Source organism: Enhydra lutris, unplaced genomic scaffold, assembly GCF_002288905.1.
Source record: "Enhydra lutris kenyoni isolate GAN:26980312 unplaced genomic scaffold, ASM228890v2 scaffoldscaffold5, whole genome shotgun sequence".
NCBI lineage: Eukaryota > Metazoa > Chordata > Mammalia > Carnivora > Mustelidae > Enhydra > Enhydra lutris.
Window position 1 is genome coordinate 1,228,338 of NW_019154089.1, and position 11,695 is coordinate 1,240,032.

Consider the following 11,695-nt stretch of genomic DNA (forward strand, 5'->3'; position numbering starts at 1 on the left):
ACACCTTTGGGGGCAGGACACAGACAAGGGCCACTCTGGGCCCCCCACTCCCTTGTTCTGAACAGAGAAAAGCGCCCCATGAATGAGCTCGGGGCTGAGAAGGTGGTCTCCAGGGGTATGAGAATGTGGAAGGCCTGGTGCTGGAGCTACAGGGACGGGGGAAGACAGGGACTCCTCAGACCACCACCCCCACTCACCTTTCCTCCCTGGGGACATCTGCCAACTGACTCTTGTGCCTCTGCCTCCCCACCAGGTACTAACCCCACAACTCATCTCTAAAGAACCTGCCCTGCCTGCCGACCCTAACATTTCTTCTCTCCACCTCCCTCGGGGCTCCTGGGGACTGGGTGCCAGGGCAGGGGCCCAGGAGGCCGGGAGGGGACGCCGCTAACCTGCTTTCACCTCACAGGCTGGCTGCTGGTGTCTGAAGAGTCCTGACCAACGTTTCTCTCTCTCTCTCTCTTTTTCTCTCTCTCTCTCCCGCCCTCCCCCTCCCTCCTCGCTCTCCCATCTCTTTCTGTATCCGTCCCTCTGTCCCTCCCCTTCTCTGACCCTCCTCTCTTCCGCACTGCCAGAACACCTTGGATTTGAACTAAAGGGTACGGAGCTCTATGTATCCGTCAGTGCCATCCACACTGCCCCCTCCACAGCCTCTGCCACCATGTGTGCTGTCCATTGAGTCTCCTTTCCAAAACACGGAAAAGGGATAAGTCCAAAAATCTCCCCTGGCCCCACCAAGACGTCCGATCCTAAATGACATGGATTTGGGGGAGACAAGAAGCTCAGAATAGCAGAACACCCCAAGGTTCAGCAGTGTCCCCTGGCTTGAGGCCCATTCCTGGGGGGCCTCCCAGGGGAGCAGCCTCCTGGACTGTGCCGCCCGCTGGGTTGGCCAGACGAGAGCCAGGCGCCCAGAGAGTGGGTGTTGGGAAGCCACAGCATCCCGGCTTGGAGAGTTGTACATAGAGGCCTCCTCTTCAGTTCCACTCTAATCCTCCTTCCTGTTCCCACTTCCATTTCCATTGCTTTTCATTCCGCACTGCCCTGGCAGCCGATTGCACCCATTTGTCTCTGCCCCCTGCCCTGTGTATGTCTGCCAGGCTTTGCCATCTGCTTGAGGCTGTCATCCCTCCATGATCAGTCTCCACAATGGCACACATATTCTTCGCCTGTAGGCAAGACAAGCGAGGGTCTAGGGTGGGCTGGCCTCTGGTGCTTGCCCTCCGGCTATTTGACTCAGAACCTTACCTCCCTCTGGCTACCGGCCCCCCACCCCGGCCCCTGGGAGACACCTTGAGTGGGAAGGGACTGGGAGGAGTCAGTCTGTCCTCTCTCCGTGCTGGGAGGCTCCGCCTGGCCTCAGAGTCCAGACAGGTTACAGCAGGAGAGAGGCAGGGCTCGGAGGGGTCAGACCCCAGACGCAGTGCAGAGCCTGCAGTATGAGAAGCCTGTTCCCGAGGCAGGACTGGAGAGGTCCCGGCTCCCTCAAAGCCTCGTGCCTGTCCGCTGTTCTCAGGAGATGGAGCTAAAGTCTGTGAAGAGTGTGTCTGCCTGCGGATGGTGACAGGCTGGGAGGACAGGGGCTGAGTCTGCATGGCGTGTGTGGTCATGGCAGGGTGCGTGAGGTGAACCTGCGGGGCGTGTGCACAGTGGTGGTGGATATCACACCTCTCGTTAGGGCCCGCGGTGCATGAAGGAGTGCAGCGGGACATCTTTAAGGGTGAGCGTCATGCAGGCGCAACTCTGAGGGTTTGGAGGTGAGCAGCAGGGTGCCCAGGCGTGTGTCTGCATCTGTAATGGCAACCAGGATGTCCTTTCATGCGCCAGCTCAACCAACATCTACTGAACCCCAGAATTGCCAGACACTGGTGATCTGAGCGCCCCTGCCCTCCTGGCGCTCACACAGGATGAGACAGACAACAGACAGGATAGATAACAGGTGGTGATAAGTGCCATACCAAAAATAAAAGAAGGTAATGGGAGGGTACCTCGCTGGGGAAGCAATCACCTTAGCTGGGTGGCCAGGAAAGGCTCATGTGACAGGCTATCATCTGGGTTAAAACCTGATGGAAAGTAGGCAGCCATGCCAAAAACTGGGGGAGAGTGTTTGAGGAGGGGACACGGCAAGTTAGTGATAGTGGGTGGAGTGGGCTCACCTGATTCAGTGCATGGAAGGAATGGCAGCACCTCCAGGCACAGCAGACATAGGGACCAGACCAATGATGAGATATAAAGGCCAGGCTGGGACCATAACCCAGGCCTGCAAGGTTATGGTGCATATGTGGGCTGGATTCGAATTGCAGGGAGAGGCTGTTGAGAGTTTTCAGCAGAGGAGTTGATGATCTGCTGGCTTTGGGGCGGAGAACAGCCTGGGTTGGAGACAGGCTGGGAAGGAGTGAAAGCAGAGAAGCCAGCCAGAAGGTGCCCAGCTGTCCAGGTGAGAGGTGACATCACCCTGGACTGAGCTAGAAGTGGTGGAAGTGGTCAAATCCAGAATCTACTGGGGAGGCAGAATTGAGAAGACGACCTGAAGCACCAAGTGTCAGAGCCGGTGCGGAGAAGAAAGCCATCGGCAGTGATTCCAAGGTCTGGGGCCTGAGCAACAGGAGAGGGGATGCTGCCACTGATGAAATGGGAAGGGCAGGGAGCAGGTTTGGAAAGAGGCTGGGGAATCAGCACTTCTGCTTGGCTTTGGCCCTTGGGCAGAGGAATCTGGAGCTCAGGGAGAAGTCCAGTCAGGAGATACAAAGTTGAGAGTCACCTGCATACAGATGGCATTTAAAGTCTGAGCTGTGTACGATCATGAGAGGAGAGAGGGCAGGCGGAGGAAAGAAAGAAGCCTGAGAACCCCTTCTACCTTGTGGTCCACAGAGAAGAGTAGGCAACAGCAACTTAACATGTCAGCCAGTGAGGGAGGAGGACACCCAGGGGGAGTGGACCCAACAGGGGGAGTCACCTGGGAGGGAAGCAAATGACCAGGGGACCTGGCAGTAGGAGGCTGTTGGTGACCAGGACCGGAGTGGTCTCGGGGCAGTGATGGAGACAGATGCCCCATTGGAGAGGACTGGGGGGTGGGCAGGGATGAGAACTGGAGGCAGGACATGGACCACAGAGCCCCGAGATGGGGGGTCCAAGGTGGAGGGCTGTTGAAGACTGCATGATCATATGTGTGTACATGTGTGTTTCTCTGGACACATGCAAGTGTACCTTTGTGAAGGTGTCTGTCTGCATACAGAGAGGCAGAGTCCGAGAAAGGTGTGTGTCTGGAGGGTTTATACTCCCAATGTTTGCTGGTGAATGTACGCAAGGGGTGCTGCAAGCCCAGGAACTTAGGAACATTTCCCAGGGCTCTACCTAGGTCTTGGGGTCTAGCCTCCACGTGTCCCTGTGCTGGGGAGAGGGAGCCACACAGAGGGGCCAGCTGGCAGGTGTGGGGAGGGGCAGGGTGTGTCTAGGCTGCTGCTGTCACCTTTTTCCTTTTCTTCCTCCTGGTCTTCTCTGCTCTAGAAGGGCAGGGATTGCCCTACCAAGAAGTGGGAGGTGGAGGAGATAGTTGGTTCTTTTTGGAGGGTTCTGAAGCCCAGCCTAGCTCAGATCCTCAGAGAGGGTGGGGGCTTCACCTCGAAAACAGGGCACCAGGGGTTCTGCTGCCTCTCGTGGGCTTCTGGAAAGCAAAGGGAAAGGCTCAAATGGGCCACGGCCATGTGCTATCCAGGCCCAGGGACAAACCAAGGCCTTTCTCTCCATACCCCACTCCCTGGGTCTGGTCTGCTCTGTCCCTGCTCCTGGCATCTGTCCTGGGTCCACTCTCTGGGTCGGATGTCCTGTCACCAGCCCAGGACAAGTCCTCTCCAGCTTCTTGGCAAAGCTGAAATGGCAAGCCAGGCCTTTCCCCGGGGGCCACGGTACACTGCTGTGAAGAACAGCTCTCCCCCACCCATCCAGGCTCTTTGAAGCCACCAGGCCATTGTGGAGTAGGGCAAGGTTGCTGTCAAGCTGGGTTGCCCTCCCCTGTGGCATTTGGAATTTCACCTCCATCCCATCCACCCCCATCTGCCTGCATTTGTCATTCATGTGCTCTGGGCAGGGTGTATGGTTTGGGAAGGTGAATTCAGGGGTAGTCCCTTGGGACCAGATCCATGGATGGGTAGACTTTGGGACAACAGAAGGCAATTCAGGAGGGAGGGGCTAGCTGGAAAAGGAGGAGATGCAAAGGTGCTGGGAGGCCCTGAACTGGAGGGAGCCTGAAGCTTTGGGGGTGGGGAGGGGGGGCATCTCTGCATCACTGTCCCCACAGATCTGCCTCCTGCCCTGCCCCCTCACCTCCTCTTTCTCTGCCTCTGCAGAAGCTGAGGAGCTGTACCAGAAGAGGGTCCTGACTATCACCGGCATCTGCGTGGCTCTGCTGGTGGTGGGCATTGTCTGCGTTGTCGCCTACTGCAAGACCAAGTGAGTGTCAGACTCTCTGGCCAGTGCCTCCAGGATGGCCTTTGTGAGGACAGTCTCTCTTCCTCCCCCTAACCCTCCTATGCCCCAACAGCCTCTTCAGGGGCCTCTGAGCTGATGCAGGGCCAAAGGGCTAGGCCAAGAAGCAGGAGCAGAGAGGGTGGAAGAGACTGGCCCCAGGGGAGTGAACAGAATCATCAAAAGCACAGATCCGGGTTCGAATTCAGCTCTCCCATGTCCCACGACCCTGAGCAAACTGATGGACCTGAGTCCTCATCTATAAAGTAGGAAGGATCCTAGTAGTACCTCGGAGGACACATGTACAGGACAGATATGAAGGAGAATCTGGCCTGTCAAGAGGGCACCACAGGGGCAGTATTGGGGGTAGGCAAACACAGAAAGGAAGGCTATATTCCCAGGGGCCAAAGAGACCTCAGGGGGCACTGTCTAGTCCCTCGTGGGAGAGGTCTAGGCCAGAACACAGAGAAGATGGGGCCAGGTCACCTCTCGGAAGAGGAAACATGAGGGCAGAACCTCAGGAAAAGGGAAGAAGGGTGCAGAAAGGGGACTAGGGCAGTTCCCAGAGAATAGTGGGAACTGACAGGCAAATGCTGGAAAGGATCGGTTTCCTAGAGCATGAGCAGACCAGACTAGTTGGAGCAAAGGCCTGGGGTCAGCAAAAAGAGAGGCATGAGTCTAAGGAGATGACTGGAAACCAGATGGTACCATAGGGCACTGAACCCCAAGCTAGGGGGCCTGGGTTTATCCTGTAAATGATAAGGGAGCTCATGACATCGGGAGAGTGATGTAGTACAGAAAAAATGATAGGTCCGTCCTGTCCATTCTTATCTGGAAAGCAAGGGTCTGGGCATAACCACCATTTAGGGTACTGAGTCCCTCCATCTTGACTCCTGCTGTGCCTATCTGTGGGATCTAAGGCCCTGCCAGCCTTGGGAGTTAAGGGTCAAAGTGCCCAGAGGAGACTGGGCCCAAAAAGGAAAACTGAGATCAAGAACGTGGCGGGGGGACCCCTATTCTAACCACCAGTGCATTTATGCATTTCTTGGACAAACTTCATTCAATGCTTGCTGGCTACCAGGCCCTCCACCAGGCTCTTGGCCAGTGCTCTAAGCAAGGTGTCCAGTGTAACGGGATACATTTCAGGGGTGCCTAACCTCAGCTGGAGCCCAAGAAGGGTTTCCCTGAGGAAGGAGCTTTTAGGCTGAGCCGGGGAGAAGAGCAGGAGCTGGCAGGTGAGGAGGCTGAGTGCGTTCCAGTGGAGAGTCGGAATACACGTGCAGAGCCACAGAGGCCAGAGGAGGCCGGCAATGGGGAGAGGCAGGAGCAAGCCCTAAAGGAAACAGCACGCTGGGGTGCAGAGAGGGCCATGAGCGAGGGCCCGTGAAGGGTGTTTAGTTGGGGAATGACTTGACTGGGCTTGATCTTTACAGAACAGAGGTACTGGGCACTTAATATGGCGACAGTAAAGTAGTCCCACGAGCCCCTGACCACAGCTCCGTGTCTGATTGTCCTCGGTGCACTTGACTGAAAGTACCTTGCTCATTAATTTGTTTATGTGTCTATTATCTGCCTCCCCTACTGGCCTTCGAGTTCCTTAAGGATAGGGAGGGATTATGTCCATTGCCTTCTCTGTTCCAAAACAGTATCTGGCACATAGTAAGAACCCAAGAGAGAGCGAGTGAATGAATGAATGGACCAGTGCTTGAGTATTTTATCAGCTCTTAATTCTCAGTGGACTTTGCACTGGGTTAGGGGTCACCCAGTTTACGATGAGGAAAGTGCAAAGTGGCAAGAGTAAGTAACTGGCCCAGGATTACACAGCTAGGAAGCGGTGGGGTTCTAGTCTCTCAGCAGAGCCAAAGCTCAGAACCGCTGGGCTCAGGTGTTGCCGAACTGAAGCTGGTGATGACAGTGGAGGCGGCAGGGGCGTGGTGTCCTGGCTGAAAGCAGTAGCAGGAGACTGCCCCGGCATCATGGGGCCAGCGGTTAGAAGAGCTCCCCTGGGGGGCCAGCTTGGGAATGTCATCCTCACTGTGGGGGGCACGCCAGGCTAACACCCCCTTCTTCTATGCAGAAAACAGCGGAAGCAGATGCACAATCAGCTCCGGCAGAACATGTGCCCTGCCCACCAGAACCGGAGCTTAGCCAATGGGCCCAGCCACCCCCGGCTGGACCCCGAGGAGATCCAGATGGCAGATGTGAGTGGTGTTCCCAGAACCCCCTTGGAGCCCTCACTGGAGAGCCAGCCTTGTCCTGTGCCCTGCCAGGCCAAGGCAGGGCAGCAGCAGGCCCACACCACGTTCAGCCTTGCCTGCTTACCTAGCCTCACCAGGATGACTGGCCTTGCTTTGCCCACTTCCTCAAGGCATTGATTTGCTGGGGCCTTCGCTGCCCTAACACCAAGTCCCTCACCCAGTGGACCGTTCCCCAGCCTGAAACTGAGTGTGTCGCTTCCCCATCCCCACCAGGAAGGAGGGCCAACCCAGTAACCTATCACTAACTCCCACCCAACTGTGTCTGTTACAGTATATCTCCAAGAACGTGCCAGCCACGGACCACGTCATCCGGAGGGAAACCGAGACCACCTTTTCTGGGAGCCACTCCTGTTCTCCTTCTCACCACTGTTCCACGGCCACCCCCACCTCCAGCCACAGGTGGGCACCGGCCAGGTGCACGTCTGCCTGGGGACACACAGAGAAACCCCCCAGCCAGGCTCGGCTCTGTGTTGAGGGTCCGTCAGAGTCAGAGGCAGGAGGTGGAGCACCTCAGACCAGAACCCACCAGCAAACATTCATCCAGATCCTCGGTGGCCCGGATTCCCTTTTCCAGTCTAAACTGACCCCAGAGGAACAACAACATCCCTGGGCTCCCACCTGACACTGAGTGCTGGCATCACGTTATCCGGCGTTAAGTGCCTCCTCATTCAAACACCCACACCTATTTGATGCCCTCTCTTGGGTTTGCTCATATGAACCTAGTTCCCCGTAGCTTCCATTCCTTTAGAGTGGGGAGGTCTGCCCGCCCAAGCACAAAGGTCCATGGAGCTCAAGAAATACCATAGTTGGCCTTCTTCCCTGGGGAGCGGCATGGACTAGACAGGGCCCCCAGGTATTGGCCACGAGGGCTGCGCTCCTGACATAGGTGGCCAAGGACCATGGGAGGGGAAGCATCCCCCACAGGGAGCCCCGGGCCAAGGCTAGGGGGAGGATGGTGGCACAGAGGAAAAGAAGAGGCTCGTGCACATGGCAGCCCAGCCATCCACAGGTCACTTGGCCCTCCCTCCTCCCTAGATCATGATGTGACACGTCGGCTCAGAGTGGAGAAGGGCGGTGAGCTGAGGATGCCTGAAATGCAATAAGAACCAGGGAGGGGGCGGGCCCTTGGACCACACCTGCTGGGCTGTCCTGCCCCTTCCTGATCCCTCACCTCTCCTCCACCCACCTTCTCCAGGCATGAGAGCCACACGTGGAGCCTGGAACGTTCCGAAAGCCTGACCTCCGACTCGCAGTCAGGCATCATGCTGTCTTCAGTGGGCACCAGCAAGTGCAACAGCCCGGCATGTGTGGAGGCCCGGGCACGGCGGGCAGCAGCCTACAGCCTGGAAGAGCGACGCGGGGCAGCCGTGCCACCTTACCATGACTCCGTAGACTCCCTGCGTGACTCCCCACACAGCGAGAGGTCAGTTCCTGCCTCATGCCCTCTGCCCCACCCTGGCCAGAGAACTGGCACCACTGGCCCAGGGCTGACCCTTACGGCAACTCAGACACACTCCAAAGATTCTCAGGTCCATATTTCAGCTTGGCCAGCAAGGTCCCTGAGAGGTTCAGTGATCTGCTCAGGGTCGTCAACATGTTCATGACAGACTGGGACTGCAGCTGAGCCAATGGACCCTGGTGTGGAGTGACTGTCTAGTTTAATTGTCCTACTAGGACACTTTTCAAAGTAGAAGGGGATGTTAATAATTAATTGCACTAGAAAATCAGCAACAAACAGAGGCTGTTCCAGACAAACCAGAACATATGGTGACTCTACCCTGGTGTCACCCAGAGGTCCCATGGCCCAGCGGGAACAGAAAGACACCAAAATGGAGCAGATTGGAGGGTGGGAGGGGAGGCTGTCTGCAAGGAGACTGAGCAGTGCAGGCTGGGCACAAGCCAAGAAAGACTACAGGCCCTGGCAATATCAGCAACAAGGCCCAGGGATCAAGACACCATTGAGTTTCCAAGCACTGGATAGAGTGTGAACCAGGAAACTCCCCTTCTTCCCTGACTCCATGCCAGGAGTCACAGGAGGCCAGCCGTCCACCTTGTTCTGCCCTCCAGTGGCCCTTAGCAAGTGGGATCTGTGGGAAGAGAGCAGAGGAAGGTGCAGAGTACTGGGAACTCTGGAACTCAGAGCTGGAGTAGAGGGAGAGGAAGTGTTCTCCTGCTCTAACTTAGCCTACTCCATGCTAGCCCTCGCTGAGCAGACCTGCCTGGGGACACAAAGATGGCCCACCTGGTTCTTGCTCTGGAGGAACTCCAAGCCACAGACACAAACTACTGAAGCTCACAGCCACCTAAGGAACATGCTTAGCACAGGCCATCCTACCAGGGCAGAGACCCAGTCTGACTCCAGGCTCTAGGAAGCAGCCAGGTTTCTCAGACCAACCTTTCAAAGCCCAACTCCACCACCTGTGTGATTTGGAGAAGTTGGTCACCCCTGTACCTTGTTTCCTCAGCTGTAAGTCATGAAAAACTGTACCTACCATGCATGGTTCCTGAGAAGGCCATCAGAGATCATATGCACAGAGCCCTCTGCCACCTACACTAGGTGCAGCTGTTGTTTTCAGTCGAAGTAGGACTTCTGAATGGTTGGGAGGTAGAGACAAGAAGAGCACTTCAGGCAAGGGAAGCACTCTGAGCTTTTCCAGCATCCATTTTCAGAACACGGCTAGTGAGTAAGGTGCCCGGAGCCTGGGTGAGCTGTAGGGAGAGTGGAGCTGGCTCTGAACAGGTAGGCCGGGCCAGGTAAATGGCAATGGCCCTGGGCTCTGCTTATAATGGGGGCCTTGAATGGGTAAGCAGGAATGGCCTCCTTAAGCAAAACAGTGACGGTAAAAGATTGCTCTGGAAAACTGCATACCGTGAAGGAGGGGCCCTGGAGTCCTATAATGACCAGAGCGAAAAACTAGGCCCGGAATGGGGTAGAGCAGGGCACAGGGTGTGTTCCAGGAGTTGGGGAATGGTAGCTAATTGGATGTACGTGTGAGGGAGGGCGGAGAGGTAAGTGAGGCGATTCAAAAAAAGAGTAATGGGGACTCTGAGAGCGCTGAAGTGTAAGTCCTGGTTCCTGCCTGGCTTCGGTTCAAATCCCAGCTCTACCACTTCCTGGTTTCGTGAACCCTTAGCAGGTCACTTAAATGTTTTGAGTCAGTTTTCCTCATGTGCAGTATGGAACTAATCTGAGGGTCTTAGAGTATTGCTGTGTTAGATGAGATAGTACAAGTAAAATGCCCCAATCTGAGCCTGACCCAAAGTAACCATTCAGAATCCTGGTGACTATGGGCATCCCCCACACGAAGGATCATTCGGGAAGGATCACCAAGCAGGCACTGGCATTCCATTTGATACATTTATGGAATCATCCCAGCGACGCCATGGAATGAGCATTGTGGTTATCCCCACTTAAAAGATAAGGCAACTGAGCCTGGTAGAGGTTAAGGAAATTGCTTAAGGACAGTAAGGAGGGCCACCATGATTCCTAGCCGCTGAGTTCCAGGCAAGACCGCTTCTTTCCGTCGGAATCCACCCCTTTCACCCCACCCCGTAGCCCCCCACCCATGCCTCTGCCTCTCCCCGCAGGTACGTGTCGGCACTGACCACGCCCGCGCGCCTCTCTCCCGTGGACTTCCACTACTCGCTGGCCACGCAGGTGCCGACTTTTGAGATCACGTCCCCCAACTCCGCGCACGCAGTGTCGCTGCCGCCGGCCGCGCCCATCAGCTACCGCCTGGCGGAGCAGCAGCCGCTACTGCGGCAGCCGGCGCCGCCCGGCCCGGGGCCCGGGCCGGGCGCGGACATGCAGCGCAGCTACGACAGCTACTACTACCCCGCGGCGGGGCCGGGGCCGCGGCGCGGGGCCTGCGCGCTGGGCGGCAGCCTGGGCAGCCTGCCCGCCAGCCCCTTCCGCATCCCGGAGGACGACGAGTACGAGACCACGCAGGAGTGCGCGCCCCCGCCACCGCCGCGGCCGCGCACTCGCGGCGCGTCCCGCAGGACGTCGGCGGGGCCCCGGCGCTGGCGCCGCTCGCGCCTCAACGGGCTGGCGGCGCAGCGCGCACGCGCGGCGCGGGACTCGCTATCGCTGAGCAGCGGCTCGGGTGGCGGCTCGGCTTCTGCCTCGGACGACGACGCGGACGGGGCGCTGGCGGCCGAGAGCACGCCTTTTCTCGGCCTACGCGGGGCTCACGACGCGCTGCGCTCGGACTCGCCGCCGCTGTGCCCGGCGGCCGACAGCAGGACTTACTACTCCCTGGACAGCCACAGCACGCGGGCCAGCAGCAGACACAGCCGCGGGCCGCCCCCGCGGGGCAAGCAGGACTCGGCGCCCCTCTAGGGGCCCCCGCCGCCCGCCGCCCCCTCCGCCTCGCCTGCCCCACTGTCTTTAAGGAGGACAGAGACCACCGCCTGGAGAGAAAAAGGAGGAAAAAAAAGAAATAAAAATATTTTTATTTTCTATAAAAGGAAAAAGGTATAACAAAATGTTTTATTTTCATTTTAGCAAAAATTCTCTTATAATACTAGCTAACGGCAAAGACGTTTTTATAGGGAAACTATTTATATGTAACATCCTGATTTACAGCTTCGGAAAAAAAAAAGAAACAACAAAAAAAAAAAGAGAGATGGGCCAATTTTTTGACTCTTTAATAGAAACCTATATTGTGGTGCCTTTTGCTGTACGCTAATCTGGGGCTCCTGGAGAGAAGAAGGGTTGTGGGGTGGGGGTTAGGGGAATGTAGGATCCCAAGCTGGCAGGGGTGAGAGGAAGCTGGCAAAGAAGAGGCTGCTGGGTGCTGGTGGGGGCGGGGAGGGGACTGGCCCTGAGAAAGAAAATGAGAACAGTAGCAGCTTTGCCCCCAGGCAGATCTTGAGTCCCCGACCCCCTGAAGAGAAGGCAGGGATCTAGGCTTGGAGCTAGAGCTGGGGTCAGGTAACATTCAGAGGGAGACTTAAGGCCCAGCGACAGC

At 56.9% G+C, this 11,695-nt stretch overlaps 1 protein-coding gene across 5 annotated transcripts in view; it reads left to right on the forward strand.

Annotated features, from left to right (window-relative positions):
- The window catches only part of LOC111141189 (neuregulin 2), a 175,617-nt gene extending 164,553 nt beyond the window's left edge, over positions 1-11,064 (forward strand). For 3 of the 5 annotated variants that reach the window (XM_022493575.1, XM_022493576.1, XM_022493578.1), the window contains 5 exons: positions 4,347-4,449; positions 6,542-6,665; positions 6,994-7,121; positions 7,918-8,145; positions 10,311-11,064. In XM_022493575.1, coding sequence (XP_022349283.1) covers positions 4,347-4,449; positions 6,542-6,665; positions 6,994-7,121; positions 7,918-8,145; positions 10,311-11,064 — 1,337 coding nt within the window. Of the gene's footprint in view, positions 1-575; positions 600-4,346; positions 4,450-6,541; positions 6,666-6,993; positions 7,122-7,917; positions 8,146-10,310 lie in introns of all 5 variants that reach the window. The other 2 variants (XM_022493574.1, XM_022493573.1) reach the window with 1 other exon arrangement.
- The last annotated feature ends 631 nt before the right edge of the window (positions 11,065-11,695 follow it).